This window comes from Lonchura striata, chromosome 7 (assembly GCF_050655825.1).
Source record: "Lonchura striata isolate lonStrDom1 chromosome 7, ASM5065582v1, whole genome shotgun sequence".
Classification (NCBI taxonomy): domain Eukaryota; kingdom Metazoa; phylum Chordata; class Aves; order Passeriformes; family Estrildidae; genus Lonchura; species Lonchura striata.
This window is the reverse complement of record NC_140709.1, coordinates 19,624,316-19,644,443: the sequence shown is the minus strand read 5'-3', so window position 1 is coordinate 19,644,443 and position 20,128 is coordinate 19,624,316. Positions and strand designations below refer to the sequence as shown.

The window sequence follows — 20,128 nt, the reverse complement described above, 5'->3', positions numbered from 1 at the left end:
AGTGCTGTGTAAAATGGCAAGCAGTGCCTGGTCCTGGCAGCCAAAGGGCAACACATAAACAGAGGAGCCATGAAGTTATTAAAAAATGGTGGCTACCTGCCATACAATGGTGTCTGAAACACCACGGCCGAATTTGTGCTGTCAAGGGAGGGAGAAAGGACAATCCTGAAAGCAGCAGAGTTTCCACGTGTGTCAAATGGCACTCCCAGGTGCTCCCGGTCTGACAGGCAGAGGGAATTCGCAGGTCAGTGCAGCCGTGACCGGGGCTGCAGGGGGCAGCGCTTCCCGCGGCAGCGCGCCCGGCCCCGTCCGCCTCAGAGCGGCTCTTCTCCCACTGACACACGCAACACAGGAAATCCAAAGCTCTTCAGCATATAAGGGTTTTGAGTAACCTTGCTTTTATGACATAGCCTGAGGGCTTTTGATATCATATTTGCCTGCTCTTTAGCTTGAGCATGTTCTTTCTCTGCTACTCCGATATTTCTAAATTATCTTCTACAGATCTAAATCCAGCAAGAACCGAGTTTTTCCCTGCTTAGGAAACAAACATGTACAATCTAAATCAGGTCATTACTTCCCAGAGTCCCTGGAGTGTGAATCCATCCTTTAGCTTCTCTATTGCAAGTCCCAGTTCTTCTGAAAAAACAGGCTCCCGATCATGTTGCTTTTTGAATACATGACATACGAGAGGAAATAAAATAAAGCAGAAGGTACTGATTAATTTCATTATCCCATTTTATCAACATGAATTTCATAGTCTAAAAAACTATTTCCTTACCTTGTTTTCATCAGCAAAGTAAGCCTGCAAAGGAAAACAAAAAAGAACTTTGAAAACAAAAGTCTAAAAAACACATCTGCTAATAATTCCTTGGGGTCAAAACTGTATTGGGTAGGTCTTCCACAAGGATCCAGTCTATATGGGCTTTACTTCTATGTTAAAATAATTTACAAAAGGGCTCTAACAGGAGTTTCTGTTTTGAAGAATAGATTAGATACCACTGGATTATGGTATTTTTCATTAAATACCAACCTTTGACATTTCCATCGTAATAAAGAAAGACTTTTTAAATGGCTACATTTTTCTATTATATTTGTTACACTGACACTTTACAGAGAATGTTAATATGAAGACAAACTGACAGCATCCTGGTATTTTTTTGCCTCATGTGCAGCAGCTTCTATTATTCAACATCAAAAACTATCTTAAAATGTATAATATCAAAATTCAGTTGACATCATACTTAATCTAAGACAAGAACATAGAGTAATAGAATAACTCCATAAACAGAGATGTGGGAAAGAGATACCATCTTTCCTATTCTGTGTGGTTCGAAATTAAGGCTCAAACTCCTAGGGATATCAGATCTCCAAAAATATCTACACTCTAGAAATCTCTGGACCAGTAGGTTCTAGATCTTTACCAAAAAGAGCCCAGTCTTGCTTCAACTGCTCCTGTGCACTGGTGAGGGACAGCAAAGAAAGCATTTTCCCGTGGTATCAAGTATTGTGGAATATTGGTGTGTAGCCTCTCCTTGGGTCCTGGGCAACCTGTGTCTCTACAGCAACAACCTTCTAACCATTTACAGCTTCCAGTTTTTGTTTGAGAATATACAAAGCACAGTTATTTAATTCAGGTGACAAAAGCAACAATAGAGCAAACAGATCTCCACTTAAGGAGAAGGTATGTCTTCTGAAGTCTACTGAAGACTGAATAAAAATGTGCAAAAAAGAAAATAAATAAGCCAAAAAGCTAGGAAAGAGGAAAAGGAAAAAACAAGAGCTTATCTGTGTTAATAAGAGGCTGCAAAATTAAAAGGAGTGGAAATAACACTCGTGGCTAGGCCTGTTAATTTACCGAATTTCAGAGATTGGTCAATGCATCAAGGCTAACACTTGAAAATATGTGCCATCTACCCTTGCAGTCAATCATGGAATCAAATGTTACCGGGTTGCACACTTAAGCTTGGAAATTCATTGAAAGAGGGTCAATCAAGCAACCTAATGCATTTTAAGGTAACTTTTCCCAAAATACTGCGAGACATGATAATGTAAAATTATTGCTGCCTTTCTAAAAATATTCCAAGTTTGAATCTTAGATGAATGTTGAGTATACAGATATCACCATCTATTCATCTGCTTTAAGAGAAGGCAAATTACTGTTTTAATATAATGTATCTGATTATATTGTACTGCTGATTTTCAAGCCATTCCCTATTTTAATGTGTTAAGAAACTACATACAAGTATTATTTTAAATATCTACTACTATTTATTTTGAATAATGGTTTGTTCTTAAATTAGAAATTCATATACAGAATAAATTCCTGTAAGAATCAGGAAGTTTTAAGTATAGAAAGTACAGCTGCAGCATACCTTTAACAAAGGATTACTGCTGTACATTGCTTAAATCTGAATAATCAAACAAAATTATTCTATTTTTCTGGTTGGTTTTTTTGGGGTTTTTTTTCTTTTTTTTTTGGTGGAGTCACTTACCACAAAAGCATCTGTATGTTCATCAGCTTCTATTTCCACATCATCTGGAACCTGCTCCACTGTTAGGTCTTCAAGGGGTTGAGGCTGCAAATTATAACACTGTAGTAAGTAAATTCACATATCTAATATGTTTAATATATTTTTATTATTGTTAACACAGTATTGTATCTAATTTAAAATAAATAAATGGAGTACCTTTTCTTCCATTTCATAATCCACTCCAAAGATAGGATTAGCTGAATAAACTTTGTGAAGTGAATTAATCTCTTTCACTGCCTCCTGTAGTTTCTCTACAGGGTCTATTTTAAAACCAAGCACATATCCTCCACTCTGTATAACAGAGGAAAAAGACAACATGTGTTTATTAGTCTTATTTTTTAAACAATTTTTTCTCCTTGATAGTGATTTCCAGTTTAATGATAGCAATTTTCAGCTTGCTGAGAAAACTTGAGTCATGGGTGAAATAAAAACAATGACAATGCTTCTGTATGAGGTAGATAAGCTTTTAACCGTTAGCCCATTATATACAAGGGCAACAAACTCCTTATACAGAAAACCACAAGCAAACAAGGGTGGGACAAATTCAGAAGTGAAATTAATGATTTATTCCCAGCCACTAAGCAAATGTTGAGTCTGTTAGGTCTTGATGTTATTAAAGAAGCTTTTAGATACACAGAAATAATGAAAATTATTTAAAAGAGTAGTCTTAATTAAGTACAGAATTAATTATATGCCAAAGATAATCTGTCAGAAGACAGTATATTTGACAGTTATAAACTAGTCATGCTGGCCTGTTGTTGCTTACAGAGGCCTATTGTTGCCTACAGTTACAGAGAAACTGTAACTCCCAATAGCCATATTGACCATAAATTACACTTAAAGCAGGGCAAAGAGAACTTTCTGAAAGTTTTCAAAAGGCCACACAGAAGAAATGCTCTATGCAACTTAAAAATAGACCCATGACATTTCAGAACTAGAGAACTATTCTGTATAAAAATACTGCATCTAGAAAAATAATGTATGTATGTATAATAAAAATGTAATCAATAGAAAAAGGTTATTAAAGCTTCTTACCTGCTGAGAACTCTCTATCACAAGTGCCAAGCCAAACTTTGAGTCTCTCATTTTTATTGAACGCTAATGATAAAGAGGTATAACACTGTTAAAATATTTCTAATTACTGGATAAAAATCCCATTTTTTCAGTTTGGAATTTTACAGTGTAATAATTACAATTACTGACTCAGGAAGCTTGGCTACCAGCATTCTCTCCCATTTATCATTACAAATCTGAACCCCTGAAACCTCAGGGAAAAATGTTTTATTAGAAGTGGTAACAGTGGTAACAGTAAATATCTGAACATCAGGTTCACAGATCATTAATCCCAGTGTATGTAGGTGGCATGAAGCATCAGAGTAAATATTAAAAGGTTTGAAATACAAGCGATTTTCAACACCTGTACCTGCCCAGGAAATCCCCCAACTAATCTGGACAGAAAAGAAAATATACCCTGTGGGTGATGCTGGCAAGGCTAAATTCCTCTCTAAATGAGGGATATGAAATAAAATTTTAATAAGTTGGGAGTTTTAACCAAAGACTTGAGCATATGCTGTTTCATTTTGAAAATGGTTGTTGTAAGATACTTACAATTTGTAGATATGGTATGCTGACATTAAAGCTGTCATTCATATTTGCATGCCAAACTATTCTCACATTAGTAATAAAAAATGTTCCCAAATTTCCCTATTAAAGAAAAGTTATGTTAGAGTTGCTTGAAGTACAGAGCTTTTTTTCCCAAATATGATGATTACTGCTATCTATTTACAGATAAACAAGGTACAGCTTCATATTTTATTCACTAAAAGCTTGATTCTTCCCTACCAAACCCACTTGAAATGTTTCTATTGATTTCAAGGAAGCAGGATCCAATCTTTAAAGGCTACCAGAACCTCAGTAATGAAAATAGCTGTGAATACCTACTACTGCAGCAAAGCTGGATCAAGTCACAGTCCAGCCAACCTCATGGGAATACATGAAGCATCTGAGAGCGTTATTAACTGTACAGATCTGGAATTGGCACAAAGCGTAAGTATAAAGGCATGTGGGTTAAACTTAGGTAACTGAGGAGATGTGTGCCAAGGCAATGTAGAGGAAAGAACTTTTTAGCTTGTCAGAGTGGATCATATTTCTATTCTGGACTAAAATTGCACTGACAGAAATATCAGCTCCTGTTTTGTTTCACTGCTCTGGGAAATGCTTGCAACTAGTGCCTTGTAAAATAAATGTTTTCTATTTTTATCTCAAAGTTTGGGTCTTTTTTAAGACAGTATTTTCAAATTTCATTAATCAGAAGACAATATAATCTTACTACTGTTTAGTCAAAGCTGCATGTAAACACACAAATATTCAGCAGAGAACTTCAGAAACATTATTTTTTGTCAGTATCATACAAAACTTTAGACTCCTAAATATGTATTTTTAACAGAAATTGTCTATCTAGTTGCTTGCATATTAGCAGGTCATGTAGACTTCAGGTTACCAAAAGGAGATTTTGTTGTATTGGGCAGCAAACACATAGGATCAGTTTCTCTGCACGCATCAGCTGATGAACAGCATTAAGGATAATTCCTTGGAGTTTACAAAACCATAGGAGTATAACTAGTAGATGAAAGCTGAAACATTTTAACTTTCCTGTAGTCAATGTATTCTGTTCCTGTACTATACCTGGTCACTTGATAAATTCCAAACTCCATTGACTTTATCATATATTTGTTCTTGTGGTAACAATCTCAGTTGCTTGTTTTGAATCAATGCACTTCTCAGCTTCAGATCACGATACATTTTGGAAGTTTCATAAGCTCTGCAAAAAATATAAAATACATACTAGTTCATACATACTTCCCTTTTTCTATTATCTTTACCTTTTCTTTTAGAACAGATATGAAATGTGTATTTTCAGCTTTTCTTATCATCACATTGCACAAAAGTGAGAGCACTATTAAAACTTTTTCAACATGATTAGGTATATTATGGCTTTCCTTAATGAAATTATCTTTAAACTTAGGACAGGTTTTTAACAACTTTTTGATCTCCTGTAGTGTTCATGTCTACCCTATTTTTTCCTTTTCTTTAAGACAGTCATCATCCAGCCACTATTGCAAAGGATACATTCTCTGGGTCTCATGATATACATGGACATTAACAATCCTTTATTTTTCAGTGCCAGTTAAATCACAAACATTCAATATATATGACAGTATTCCATAACTCTTAAATAGACACCCATGGTAATGTATTATGCACACATTAATTCAGATGACTTGTCTTTAGGTAGGAAGCATACAGTGTTTTGTAGCTGATGAGAGCTCTGACCAGGATTTAACTAATTTCCTTTACATGGTCTGAAATTACAGGAAATTATTGCAGACAGAAATTGAAACTAGAAAATGCACACTGAAATTAGTTTCTTTATACTCTTATTTGTTCAGATAGTTTATACAAATAAGGTGTATAAACTGTAATCAAGAACTAGTATAAATACACATTAATTTTCATTATGTGCAGCTGTCTACTCAAATTTGTGATCATTCTTCCCCTTCCTTCCAGAGATTGTTCTCTTTTGGGAAAGTTTTCCGAATGTTGAATATAGACAGTCATATACTGTGTCTATAAGCAGTTGTAATCGCCCATATTTGAGTCCTTGATCAAACACTGTTTTAAGTACACTACCTGTGCACAGCAATAACTGAAGTGAAGAGTCTGGGACTTCCAGGAACAACATTGGTAAATATGAACTCAAACCGAGTATTGTTACATTTAGTCAATATATACAGAGCTTCTGTCTGCCCTCGTAATTTCTGTAAGGAAAAAATGGAATTTTACATTTTGGCAATATAGCAGCTTGATTGTACAAATAATAAATAATCGTCAGATATTGTCTAAGTTATTGTTTTAAACAGTGTTTATGGAGGTGCAATCCTGATTCTACCACTAATCTACCACTGTCTTCTACTTAACTTATTTTTCTTTTTGACCAAGTAGCAGTTCCATCAATAGTAAAACTAATGCCGCCTGTCTGATCTACCTTTGCAAAATCATGACTGAAACTGTATTTTTGGTTTTGTTATCATATCGTTGCCCAGGTAATCTACATAATCTTCCTGCTAGCTCTTTGTGGCAAGTCAAACCAATAGCTTCACAGTTGCATTCAATTCCATTCAGGCTATGTATCTGAGAGCTCTCCACTTTAAAAACAAAACTTTCATTACTATTCTTTACTGTTCTTGTACATAAACTTTCAGACTACTGCTCATATAGTGCAGCAACTATAGACAACTAATTACAGCTTCTTTTATTATTTTTAAAAGTATTTTTTGGAACTTACTGAGTTGGCAGTTCTTGTAGTTATATTTATAACACAGTTGTAACCGACAGCTTAAAAGTCAAGGGAGAAAAAAAACATTGTTTTGAGAACAAGAAAAGTAATAGTCAAAATTACAAAGTATATATTACTGAAATTTTTAGCGCAGCTTTGGATGCTACTTTTGAGAATTACACTTTGTGGTTAATATTCTGGGTCCTCATCACAACCCTGAAGATTAATTTAAGCTGAAAAGGATCTTGGAAGGTTCTTTGGTCAAGTGCTGTTCTCAAATCAGGACCAACTCTGGCTGCTCAGTGTACCATCCAATCCAAGAAATATTTCCACAGAAAGGGATTCCACACGGAGCACTGGAAATAATTTGAATACAAAGTAACTGCATCCTGCCCCTGCTTCAGCACTTCAAAATAAATATGGGCAAACCTCTAGCTGCTCATACAGTTTTAACTCATACAGTTAAAATGAGAAACTTATCCCGAGTTTACAATACTAAAACTGGAAAGGCAGGTACTTGTGGGGAATGAATAGAGAACAATGTATGATAAAGCTCAAACTTTTTTTCTAAAAAACCACATGAATCCCACATCGGCCAAATGAAAAATATGTCTGAAGAACTCTTCAACTTCTTTTCTGAGAAATTAACACAGAATATTCAATATTACTATTTTGCTATGAATTACCATCTAAGTTCCTATATTATAAAGAGATCCATTAGTAATAGTTTACTTCAGACTTTACAGAGCAACACAACTATACTTCAGCATTCTGTACTGAAATCAATACTTTGTGAAAGAATAGCAAGCCACCACAAAGGAACAAAAGGCAATACTTACAGAGGTTGACTCTGGGCAATGACAGTGAGCGCCAAATGATCCGCAAATTTGTCACAAGCAGCCTACCTGGAGATAAAGAGTGTAGCTATTTTTATTTTAAATGAATTCCATTAAATGAAATATTCTGAAACACCCGGATATTCCTTCCCTTTGACAAGAAAAAGAAGAAATCACAGGACACCCCACCAGAAAAATCACTAAACCACTAAACACTTAAATGCTTTAAATGCTAGCAGAGAAAATCCAACATGGAACAAATTAAACAACTTCTAATATATACCAGAATTCCTCAAAATCAAACCAAGAAGAGTTATTGATTCCAATACAGATCCTTATAGTAAAAATGTAGACACAATTAGTGCAGAACTGCTCTGGGCAGGAGAAGTGGAAGGCAGTGAGTTAACTGTTACAGCAGTATTCATGAAAAACCTCACCCTTTGCCATATGCAAATTTATTCCATTCTGGACACTGTAGAGCAGCACATCCAGCCCCCCTGAAGGGTCATCTCAGCATGCTGGCAGCTTCAGCCCCTGGCCACTACATATTCCTTACTGACTCAGTTAAAAACAGAGCGGGACAAACTAAGCATTAAAGAGGATTACAGCAGAACAGCACTACACTGTTTATAAATGGATTATTCCTACAAGGCTTTCAATTCTAAGCAAACTCTGAGACAAGAATCACCTTCCTATAACTTCATGAAAACATTCCAAGGCAGATCTGAGAAATAGGCAGGATCTCTTCTGTGCAACAGAGCACTGATACAGAGTTCAATGGAACCTGACAGGGCTTTCTTTCATAAACCTACACATGATAAAGAATAGAAAGTTTACAATTTCCCTGAGTATGTAGTTACCTCTGTCTCCATTGTTTCCTTTGGTATCTTCAACAGACTCTAAGCAGTCTATAAGTACCTCTCCAGGCCTCATTTTCATTTGTCTAAAAAAAAAGGAAAAATTTTATTTACTTGCCAAAAATAAGCCTATTTTTATTTCCCTGCTTTGCTTTCCTCAGTTTTCTGCTCAGTACATCATGCAATGAAAAATCCATATATACACACAAATCAACTTTACATACCTGAAATTATCACTACATCTCACAGATGAAAAATATTAATATCTTTATTATCAACTTAAAACAGTAAATAAATAAATAATTATGTATCAAGTGTGACCATGAAAACCATACCCCAAAATAAGGACAAAGTGTGTGGAAAATGGAGGAAAAAGCAAAAAAACCCAAAAAAAATCCCAAAACCCACTTGCATTCACGTAATTTTTAGGGGATAGAGTTTATTGCCTCTTGATGTAAATTCAAGTCACAAGGAGTGGAGCTAGGCTCAGGAAAAAAGAGATGCCACCAAAAAGAAATAGCATATAAGGATATGTGAAATGCTCTGCTAAATCTTTCCAAAGGGTGTGGTTTGGTTTTTTGGCTTTTTTTTTGGTGAAGTTTTCTATTTGTTTGTTTATATTATTATTTTGCTTTATTTAACTGATCTAATAACTTAATTACGTAACAACCAATGTTGTGTGAACTTTTGCTGTATTTTAGTCGTACTGTCAGAAGCAGCCAAAACTCTTCACGTATGGCATGACAGAAACAAAACGTATTATTAAGACGCGAATTTCGCGAAATACTGCACAGCCGCCGCCCCGTTCCGTGAGGAGTATGCCAAGTCCTGGTAACCATGAGTGCCACCGTCCCCGCAGACACACGCCTTGTTCAGCTCGGTTGTACTTCCCAGAGCTACAAAAGCTCAGCTGGGAAAAGTACACACCCTTCCCTCAATCCTCCAGGGTCCAATATTCTGTTTTATTTTCTTCTACAGATTGGAAACGGCGCGCGGACCCCACCCAGCAAGCACTGACCGCCCCGCCCCGCCCCGCCCCGCCAGGTGAGTCGCTCTTCCGCCGCCGCCACAGCGGGGCGCTCTCGGCACACGCGGGGCCGCTCCCGCCGCGCTCCCGCCGATACCAGCGGTCGGCCTCAGCCCGCGGAGGCAGCGCTCAGCCAGGCGCCGTTCGGCGCCGGGCGGGCCTGAGTGAGGGCAGGGACACGGACACTCACTGCGGGGAGATGTCGAAGCGGACATCCCTGTCCTCCCACAGCACGTCCAGCACCCCGCTCATGGCCGCCACCCACCCCGACGAGTCCGCGCGCCGCGCTGGCAACGGGGTTGGTGGGGAGGATGGGCGGTGGCTCGCGCTCCCGCGGCGGCCGGGATTGGCTGCGGCGCCGCACGCGGGGAGCGCGTGCGCACTCGCGCCCGCGCTGGCTCCGCCCCCTGCCGGCTGAGGGGCTGAGGCGCAGAACGTGAGGGAGCTTCGCGCTCTCGGTAACGCAGCCCTGCGCCCCGGGGATTTGCGGGGCTGGGCGTTTGTTTGGCGGTTTTGGGCTTATTTTAAAAGAGATGAGGAGTGTCATTTTTAATTCGGAATTACTTGAAAACTGTATCCAAATTTTAATTGCAGTGCCCTACCACTTTCAAGTAAAAAAAAAAAAATAATACTCCGAATAAGAATCATAAGAAAAAAACCAACTTGTCCTTTGATAGTTCTTTCCCTCAAGCTGGTCCCTGGGTTGGCGAGGACCCGGTTGCCCCCATCCGGGAATGGAGACAGGCTGGATGAAATGAAGCGCTGGGCGGGAAGCGCCCGGTCCTGCCGCTGGCCCCGCCAGGACGGACGGAGCGCTCTGCAAGCACAGAGGGTGGACGGTGTTCTCGTTGAGCCAAACTCCGCCTTTTGTTACACGCTTGAAGTTACCACTTGCTCAGGGAAAAAAAGAAACCCCACAAACCACACAAATCCAACTAAAAATGATCAACGAGTTTCATGTACAGGAGTGCGTAACCTGGCCTTCTAAGGGCTGTGGCAGAAATCCGGTTGTGTCATTTAGCTGTGAGGTAAGTTTTTAATCCTGTAAATGTACCATTATCCATTTTCTGTTCTGGCAGTAAAACCAAAAATGTTTTATTAGAAATAAGCTTTAAAATATATTAAATAACAGGAAATGCGACATATACAGGCAGACATAAATGTAAAAGGTGATATCACAATGGCAGGCAATCAACGGTGCTGCGCTTAATGTTTTAAACATAAGTTTAAATAGTTAACTAAGGAAGATGAAAATATTAAAATGCATTTAAAAATTAGACTTGGCTTTCAGAAGCCTCACATTGGAAGGACCATTTTAGACACAAATTAACCCAACACAGTTATTGGTATATTCACTCATAGAAATCTGTGGATGTGTTTTAACTGTAATTGTCATGGATCTTGGCTAGCTAATAAAAACTGAGGAGAGTTCACTGAAAGGAAAGAAAAGGATGAAATGTACCTGTGATGTAGTTAGGAAAGGTAGGCAACTGAACCACCTCCCTGTCTTGTGACCCAGAGAACACATAGGCCACAAGGTGATGCATTTGTTGTATTTATCTGTATTAAGTAGTACTCTGCATGTAATTTGGAAGTTGATGTCTTGTTCTTTAAATAGTAAAATACTATCTGTGGGAATAGTTTTGCTGAAAAGAAGTGAAATTTTCATTGCAGAATCCATGTCAAATGCCAGATTTCCGTAACAAAGGGAAAAACACTTACATAATGACCATACAAAGCAATAGATGTAGTTTAAAATAAGGACTAGTTACTGATTGTACAATGGTAGTATTTAAAGATCTAGGTGAAAGAAGTGCAAGTGCTATGGTAAATGCTACACTGGTCTTACTATAACTGAGTAAAAAAGGAAATTTTGTACTCTTGATACTGTTGAAAATTTGCTATTTCATTATAATCTCTATGTCATATAATAAATGCTAAAAGTATTTAAGTATGCTTGCATAGGTAGCCATTTTTTTAGTTAGTGGGCATATGACTTCATAATGTTAGCATTCTATAAATTATTTGGTTGGATTTTACCAAATGGATAATTGATAAAAAAGCCAAACAATCAAGAGGTTCAACCTTATCACTTTTGAAGTAGAGACTAATTCCTACCTCCAGAAAAAAATACACAAGCCTGTCTACATTCCTGTTCAGACTCAAAGCGGTTTGCATTTCCATGGCAGCCACCATACCAAAACTGAGCACAGGCATTGGCTTGTTTATCGTAATACCATCTGATTGTGTAAACACGACAGGGCCCTTGATCCAGCCTTAGCTTGCAGCGAAGGTCCACAATATTTTCTAAAATGAAAAAAAAAGAAAAATAAAAAGAGAAATAGAAACTATTCAGTTTGTAAGAGTCATTTGTATTCCACAGATTTTACTTTTAAAACTCTTATTTTGTTTTATTTTTTTTCTGCTAATCTTATACAGTAGTTTAAGATTCACTTTTAGTTCTAAAGATGTTAATATTGAAGGCAAGTTACAAGTGCATCTTAGTAGTCAAATAAACTGTTCTTTTACTGGCATGTTTCTAGTAATTCCAGAAATAAAAGTATTATGACTTCACATACAAAAAGAGCAGACAATATGAATATGATAATTTTAAAATATATTATTCTGAAATTTGATTACGTGCAACCAGTCTTGTGAGTAAACTGCAAATATAAGGCATAGAGCTGTAAGCTAGTTGCCTCTGCTGTTTTTTCATCTGCTGCATCCTCCTGCTGTGTATTAGTTTTCCTTGTGCTGTGGGAGAAGAGACATTAAAATACTGAGAAGAATATAAAACTCATGTCTTGCTTTTGTAAGATATTTGTGCTACTTATCTAATAAAATTGTAGTAATTATGTACATAAGTTTGAATTTAGAACTCCTACAGATATGGATTAGAGGACTGTGACATACTAATCTAGTCTCACTGACTTTAATAATACCATGAGATAGAAAGCAGTTTTCTGTGAAGTTTAATGTTGTGACTGATATTTTGTCTCTTGCAACTGCTATCTTGTCACTTTTAAAAAAAAAGCATTAGTGCCAGAGACCAAATAAATCATGCCACTGTTCCCAGAAAACAATGGGAATATGTTTCTATCGCTCTTTTCTGTTGCTGCCATCATAATACACTATTACTGGAATTGAAAATCCCCCAAATGATTAACAAAATACATTTGGACATTTCATATAAAAAGAATCAATCCTTTAAGCACTCAGCTAATTACTGTACTTAAAATGACTAAGCACTGTTTTTTCCTATTGTTCCTCTGAAAGAGAAGTACATCCTTTCTGTCCAGTTCCGAAACCACTCTCTTTGTCTTTAATGAAGTCTCCCATCTCTGCAGACTGCCCCTCCTTGGCTGCCGGATGACCTGCTGACTGGCCCACCCTCAGTGAGCATTATGTTCTCCTGTTGATGCCCTTTAGGAGCTCCCTCTCACTTATAGACAGCCTTGCTTTTGCTTTTAAGTCGAGCGGTGGGATCCAGAACTTGGGAAGACAAGAACTGCAACTAGATCTGTTATAAAATCCTGAAACTACTTCTCTTCTACATTACAGACTCACAAAATCTTTGGAGAATGAAACAAAATTACTTGGATTTAAAGCTCTATTAAAAGTTAGTACCAGGCAAAGAGGTAACAAAATGAAAAATTATCTATTACCCACCAGGTCTTGGTGTCGGGCCTGCAGTTGAAAGTGATGATGTCATCACTTTAGTGGATGTTGGTTGTTTAGATGACAATAATGGTAACACAGCTGCAGGTGAAAGGAAACAGAATGAGACATTGATTTTTCATCAGCCAAAAATGAAAATTAAGAAATGAATGACAATAGAAATACCTCTAGTGTTTTCTGTTAGCAGGGTTGGCTGTTGTTCTTCATCTTGTTCTTCTTTGTAGGTGTCATAGACTACAGAAGGTACGTTGGTCTGAAATAAGCATTTGATTTTTTTTTTTCTTTCAAGATACTGTGAAGTGTTTCAAAATGAACAAGCCCTGCATGACTTAGAGATTTTCTAGTGTTTTTCCTTTCCATTTATACTGATTTCAGTGTTAAGAATCAGAATTTTACATTCTGGTTGGTTTACCAGGAAAGTTGTCATATCTAAATGTTGGATAAATATTTTTTTTTAGTTGAGCTTTACAGAAATCTATTCATAGACTTAAAATTATAATCTACAATTGAGTTCAGTTACTGTTCTTAGACTTAATTATAACAGTGTAATTGCTTTTTAATATTGTTATGATTCACACTGTGGCACAAATATTATTGTATTAAATAAAAGAATCCTTGTCACAGTATCAGGAATAAGTTATAGCTATTAGTTAATTGCCTTCATGCGACATCAGAGCTCTTACTCGGAACAACCAGCTCTGAGCATACCAAGTTAAAGTACCTGTCCTGCAGAAAATTAAGGGAAATGGTACAAATTACATTAAGTGGCACAGAAGGATATATATTTATTAAACTTCTGCTCGTTAAAGCCTGCTGAATTTTCATACCGGAGCTAATGGTTGAGGAAGATGGCCAAGATTCAGAGGACTTTCTACTGTAGATACTCTAAGTGTCTGTGCTGAAAGTGATTGTCTATTAATATTATTCTTCTGAAGTATGTAATGTAGAGAACTTGGAGATACTGAATGGAAGGATTGCCCACTTATACTTGCACCATTTTCATTATGGTTGTGTACTAAGGTGCCATGTTCATCTTCACAAAATTGATTGACTAATTTGGACTCCAGAGCTGTTAAAAAAAAAAAAAAAGTAAAAAACTTACCATACTGAGAAATTCAATGTATTCTTAAAATTTGGATTACTTATATATGTCAGTAATACACATGTAATCCAGAACTCCTTCGGATTGTTTACATGCATCTAAGAAGATTATTCTAGACTCTTTGGAGTATGGAATTTTTGGTCACAAATTTGCCAGCATGTAAGTCATCTACATGGTAGAAAATACAGTGAACTACGTAAGGCTGTTCATCTAAGCTTAGTAACAGCGACTAGTTGGGAAAATAACTGCTACTACTGCTACTGCAACTACTACTAATGGGAAAATAGCTGCTTATTTTGCTGCTATGAATAACCATGTGAAAGCAGGTTATTTCCCCAGGAAAGTGAACAAGTGGCATTTATGACAATGGGTTTCATTCTGATTTACAGTCAGATTTTCAGTGCATGAGCACTTACTCATCTTAGAAAACTTGTTTAAGTAGATGTTTTGCTAGACTGGGTGACATTTCCCCTTTGGCATGTTGCCCCATAATGTAACACCATGAACAAAGGGGATCTCTATCTCTTGATTCCTATTACTTTGCAGCATCAAAACATATCCACAAAGATAATGCTTCTCCCCACCCTGCACCCTTGTGAGAAGCATCAGATATGAGGCAGAATAAAACTTCAATGAACGCACCTGAGAGAGTGTTAAAGTCATCAATGAGATACATGTGTTCTCCATCTGGGTCTGAAGCAATCAAATTTAGCTCACGTACAAACTCAACCTGTGTTGGATCTGAAGTATTTAGGATTCCTATTGCATACATTTCGATGTTTGCTGCATGAGCCTCTTGAACAACAAGATCTAGTTTTACAGCTTCTCTCCTGTCTGTTTGACCATCTGTTAGCACAATAGCTACTTTCCGCACGCCTGCTCGAGCACCAGAAAATCCTTCCTGGGCTGCTTTGCGGATAGCAGTTCCTGTGTAAGTGCCTTCTCCCATGTATTGCATTTTCCTAATTGCTCTCTTAACATCCTGGCGGGTTGGATACTTGTTGAGACCAAATTCTAGTCGAACTTCTAAACTGTATAACACAAGGCCAATTCTGGTAGCATTTCTGCCTACAGTTACTCTGTCTACTAAAGCAGTTACAAAGTCTTTGATAATCTCAAAATTTTCTGGTCCCACACTCTCAGAGCTGTCAATCACAAATACAAGCTCCATAGGAATTTCCTTACATTTAATACTGCAACCTACAAAGGAAAAATAAAAGAAAACCAGAACACAATGACTTGATTTGGCATGCTTTTGGAAAAGAGAAGAATGCAAATGTAATGAAGGAATTATAGAGTTTGAACATAAAGATTTTCCGAGTCCTTACCGCATATCTCTTTAATTAATTTGATTATGTCTTCTCTCTGGATGTGAAAAAAATAAAATATGAAAGTATTTTACAATCTGCCGCTTTCAAATGAGGTATAATATTGACACTAACAAAGATTTTGTTTAATATTTGTGTCCTCCAGTGACTTATAAAAATCTTACTGTTTAACTTTGAAACTTCTCCTTGGGAAAGGGAGATTTTGCAACAAACTATTTCATACAAAGATGCATACAAGAGTAAATAACTTGACAACACATTAACATCTCTATCTAAAACAATTGAGCACCAAAACAGAATGTAATTGGGAATTATCAGCCCTGAGGTACCTGGCCCACTCTATTACGCAGACTTCATCAGCACAAAACCCCAAAACTGCTGCCTTCAGTGCTGTCTGTCCAGAAAAATGATAGCTTATGTGACATGTTAACAGTGTTTCTCAGTATTAGAGCAATCATTTGTTATATTTTTTGAAGTGCATGACAGGACTCATCTGGTATTGAGTCAGTCTTTCAAATACAACCTTTTGCTACTGCTTCTCAGCTTTCATCATAAACTGTAGTAGCATTTATATACTCACTGACATACTTTGCTGAATTTGACTCAAATGTGGTACAGGCTTAGCAGAAATATAAATAAGTTCATAGCATGATAGACCGTGACAATTTGAAGATCTTTGCTCTTTATACTCTTAAATACTTTCAAAAAAACCTTCCTGCAGCAAGTACACACCTGGGTGATCTAACATGAGCTATAAAAGAACATATAGCAGAAAAACATCTAAAGTCACAAGGAACTTTTAATTCCATTTCAGCATAAAGTATGCAAGAAAAAATCAGAAAGCTTTTTTTCTATATTATTACTGAGGTGGCTTCTAATCAGAAAGCTCTTTAAAAGGCTATGTTTCATCTGAGAGTGTTGTTTATATCTTGCTAGAATGGGATTTAAATAATGGAATTTGCTTACTGTTAGGCCTTGGTCTCCCTTTGGTCCAGTTTTGCCCTGTAACAGTGATTTCTAATTAAGCTATTGCAATTACATAGTAACATTGTAATTGAGAACACTACTTCAGCAATACCATTATTAGAAAAATATTTTTCCAGTAGAAAGTTAAACTAGAAAACGTGTGCTTCTGATGCACTTGCACTGCCTCGTGCATGTAGTACCTGCAACCTCCTGCGGTGGTTTATGGGAAGTGGATGACCTCAAGTCTCCCACTGGATCACTGCCTGTCAGTTGTCTTTCACTGCTGGCCTGGTTTTGGCTGGGATAGAGTTCATTTTCTTAGTAGCTGGTTCAGTGCTGTATTTTGGATTTATTATGGGAATCATGTTGACAACACGCTGTTGTTTTGGATATTAGAAGTGATGCTTACCCATAGTCAAGGACTTTTCAGTTTCCCATGCTCTGTCAGTGAGAAGCTGCACAAGGAGCTGCGGGAGCATGGCCAGGACAGCTGAGCTGGACAGGCCAAAGGGATATCCCAGAGCATGGGAGGGCACACTCAGTACAGAAACTGGCCCAGCACTGCTCGGGCGTGGGCTGGGCATCCAGCAGCGGGTGCTGAGCAATCTTATTTGGCATCACCTGGCTTTTTTATTATTGTGACTATAATTATTCTTGGTTCAATTATTAGACCAGTTTATATCTATCCATGAGTCTTCTGGTTGTTTAGGTTTCATTTCACCTTTTTTTTTTGGATTTTCCTCCCCATCACACCTGTGCTGGGCAGTAGACGATCGAGTGGCTGTGCAGTATTTAGTTGCTGGTTGCAGTTAAACCATGACAAGTGCCATAAGGAAGAAACCACATCCAAGTGGGAAGTGGGGTATTAATCAAGTAAATATCTTTGTTCTATTAAAGTTTTAATAGTTTCAGTTTCTTAAATATTTCAGATTATATGTAATTAAATAGAAAAAAGAACACACAATCCAGCTTTGTTTCTGAGTGGTTTACGAAAACATCTGTGATAAACCTGAGTTACTCACAGGTTCTCCAGATAAACCAGGGTCGCCCACATCACCTTTTTCTCCTTTTTTCCCCTTGTCACCTGTGGCTCCACGATCTCCCTTTAAAACCATGGTGGTAAGCAGACAGAAAGTGTAAGTCAGTTTTTGTTACCCTTCATATTTCTCTCTTGTGGTCTTTGTTGAATGTGCATTAATCTTGTGACGTGTGTTAGAAATCTTTGTTAGAGATCATTTAAATAAATTGGTACTTTGTGATTTTCATTAATAACTTGTAGTATTGGCTAAGCATTTTTATGGGAAAAAATACCTCAAGTGAACAATGAAGCATCTCAAACAACTACATGCAGACTAAGGGGTTTCATGTGCTATTGCATGATGGAAATTATTATCTGTGCCTTAGAAAAATAAGATAACACTAGAGAAATAGAAAAGAAATCCAAGGGTTTCATTCATTAGAATGAATTAATCCAAGGGCTAATTAATTCATTAGAATGAATAAAGAGAATATTACTCTGAAAAACTTTTTGGCCCAGAAGAGGTGTTTGGCATAACAAACAGATGTATTAGTGTATCTTGGTTTGATTTTTAGTAGACTATGGGACTTTGTACAGCCTTTCTGAGCCATTATAATCACACCTAAACACTGATTCCAGCCTCCCTTTCTCTTTTTCTTAACGTTGATTTAGTCACAAAATTTTGCATAGCAGGTAGGTGAAAGAAAGTGTATTAAATCTAATATTTATTTTAATAATAAAATAATAATATCACTTCTAATGACAATATAATAACAATAACATAATAACAATATAATAATAATAATATAATCTTCTGGTGTCTGGGACTCCTTTTACACAGAATTCACATGCCTTCAATAAGAACTGACTGTAAAAGAGCATTTTGAGTGTGTTGGCTTCCATCTAGGGTATTATCTCACTATTATCTCTGATTTAGATATCATACCTTCTCTCCCAGAAGTCCTTCTCCAGGGGGGCCTCGTGGTCCTGGCATTCCTTGAATACCTTGTTCCCCCTAATGATAATCCAGGTAGTGATATTAACCCTTTGTAATCTTTAATCACACAGTCATTTAAAATGTTCAAAGAGAAAGCTTTTCAAACTGCATTTTAACAAGGATCTTGAGGCACTTGAGACAATTTAGTGGCTAATTTATATTTCTCAAGTACTTCAGTATAAAGATACATAGTATTGAAAACCCATATGATCATGATTGGATTTAATTTAAATTTGATTGCAATTTTAATTTTTCCCTCTTTCCATACCATTTTAGTCCTTCTCATTCTACCTTTCTTATTTCTATCTTTTGAGTCTGTCTCATCGGACTGATGCTTTGGGTAAAAGTGCATATTACAAGGAAAAAATATTAGTACACACATTCAGGATGGAGACTTTTTCTCTACTGAATAGAATAGAGTGGCAGTACACATAACTAATCATAACTAATTCAGACTGTTTTTGTGAGCATGAGAGTTGAGGCAGAGGGAGTGTTATTTTTAATTTTGTAAAGGTTTCTTTAACTGATAAAAGTTCATTCTTCTTTCCTCAACACACACATGCTTGGACTAGTTTGCAGCAGTAGACAGAACATGTTCTGCAGATGCTCACATTATCCTTCTCATTTTCTAGCCTGAGGCTCTCTTCATATAAGAAACAATGTGAAATCTTCTTAACACTGTGATGGTCAGATTGACCACTCAGCGCAGGTTAAATATTGAAGACACTGAGTCTTTTTACCTTAGTTCCTTGAATACCTTCACCAGGAGGTCCCAGAGAGCCAGGTGGCCCTGGGCGTCCTATGGTTCCCTAGAGAATGTTCAGAACAAAAATACACAATAAATTGTTATACTACTCTGTAATTTCTTGTCCTTCCTCTACCAAACATGTCTTTTTATAAGTAGTGGTAATAAGATTGCTCTAGCTGAGAAAGACTCTTTTTGGCCTCTATCAGATTTTAATAATCCAGTTTATCCTTTGAAGGAGTCACTTGGCTTAATACTTAGTGAACGTGAATCACCTTGCTGATAGAGATATATGCTGCATTGAAGGATGGATTGTATTGGTGGGATATTGAGGACTGAATTAAAATTTAAGAGAAGATTATTGTTGTTTTTTTATCTTTTACCACCATTATACAGTAAGGTCTGTGCATATATATATATACTAATGTGGCATTGCAAATAAACACTTGTTGCTAATTTATAAGCTAGTTTTCAACAGAACTCAAGAAAAAATGTTCCCCTTCCATGTTACTCACAGGAAGCAATCAAAACCCAAATAGTACATATTAATTTTATGTCTATACTGCTATTCTACTATTCCTGCATGAAATTTTCAGTTTCCTCATTTGTAAGGATCCCATGCACATGCTTTCTTGGCATTAGTGCTGCCTGAGAAGATGCTTCACCACTGCTTTTTGCTGGACCCCACCTTCCTGCCAATGGGAACT

The 20,128-nt window shown here is 37.0% G+C and overlaps 2 protein-coding genes across 3 annotated transcripts in view; both read right to left on the bottom strand.

The window, feature by feature from the left end:
• Nucleotides 1-76: 76 nt before the first annotated feature.
• Nucleotides 77-9,936, bottom strand: BBS5 (Bardet-Biedl syndrome 5). Its single transcript, XM_021534770.4, has 12 exons — nt 9,778-9,936; nt 8,564-8,646; nt 7,707-7,772; nt 6,877-6,926; nt 6,222-6,349; nt 5,217-5,352; nt 4,140-4,235; nt 3,567-3,629; nt 2,688-2,822; nt 2,493-2,576; nt 779-802; nt 77-664 (listed from the first exon to the last, which is right to left on the bottom strand). The coding sequence occupies exons 1-12, from the start codon at nt 9,837-9,839 to the stop codon at nt 563-565; spliced, it is 1,029 nt and encodes a 342-aa protein (XP_021390445.1). The 5' UTR covers nt 9,840-9,936; the 3' UTR covers nt 77-562.
• A 718-nt stretch (nt 9,937-10,654) lies between these two features.
• Nucleotides 10,655-20,128, bottom strand: part of LOC110472785 (uncharacterized) — a 36,673-nt gene continuing 27,199 nt past the window's right edge. The window contains exons 27-36 of one of the 2 annotated variants that reach the window (XM_085584377.1): nt 19,417-19,485; nt 18,626-18,694; nt 17,684-17,764; nt 16,662-16,697; nt 15,696-15,732; nt 15,010-15,567; nt 14,093-14,334; nt 13,431-13,518; nt 13,257-13,346; nt 10,663-11,894 (exon numbers count right to left, since the gene is read on the bottom strand). In XM_085584377.1, coding sequence (XP_085440503.1) covers nt 11,695-11,894; nt 13,257-13,346; nt 13,431-13,518; nt 14,093-14,334; nt 15,010-15,567; nt 15,696-15,732; nt 16,662-16,697; nt 17,684-17,764; nt 18,626-18,694; nt 19,417-19,485 — 1,470 coding nt within the window. In that variant the 3' untranslated portion in view covers nt 10,663-11,694. Of the gene's footprint in view, nt 11,895-13,256; nt 13,347-13,430; nt 13,519-14,092; nt 14,335-15,009; nt 15,568-15,695; nt 15,733-16,661; nt 16,698-17,683; nt 17,765-18,625; nt 18,695-19,416; nt 19,486-20,128 lie in introns of both variants that reach the window. The other variant, XM_085584378.1, reaches the window with a different exon arrangement.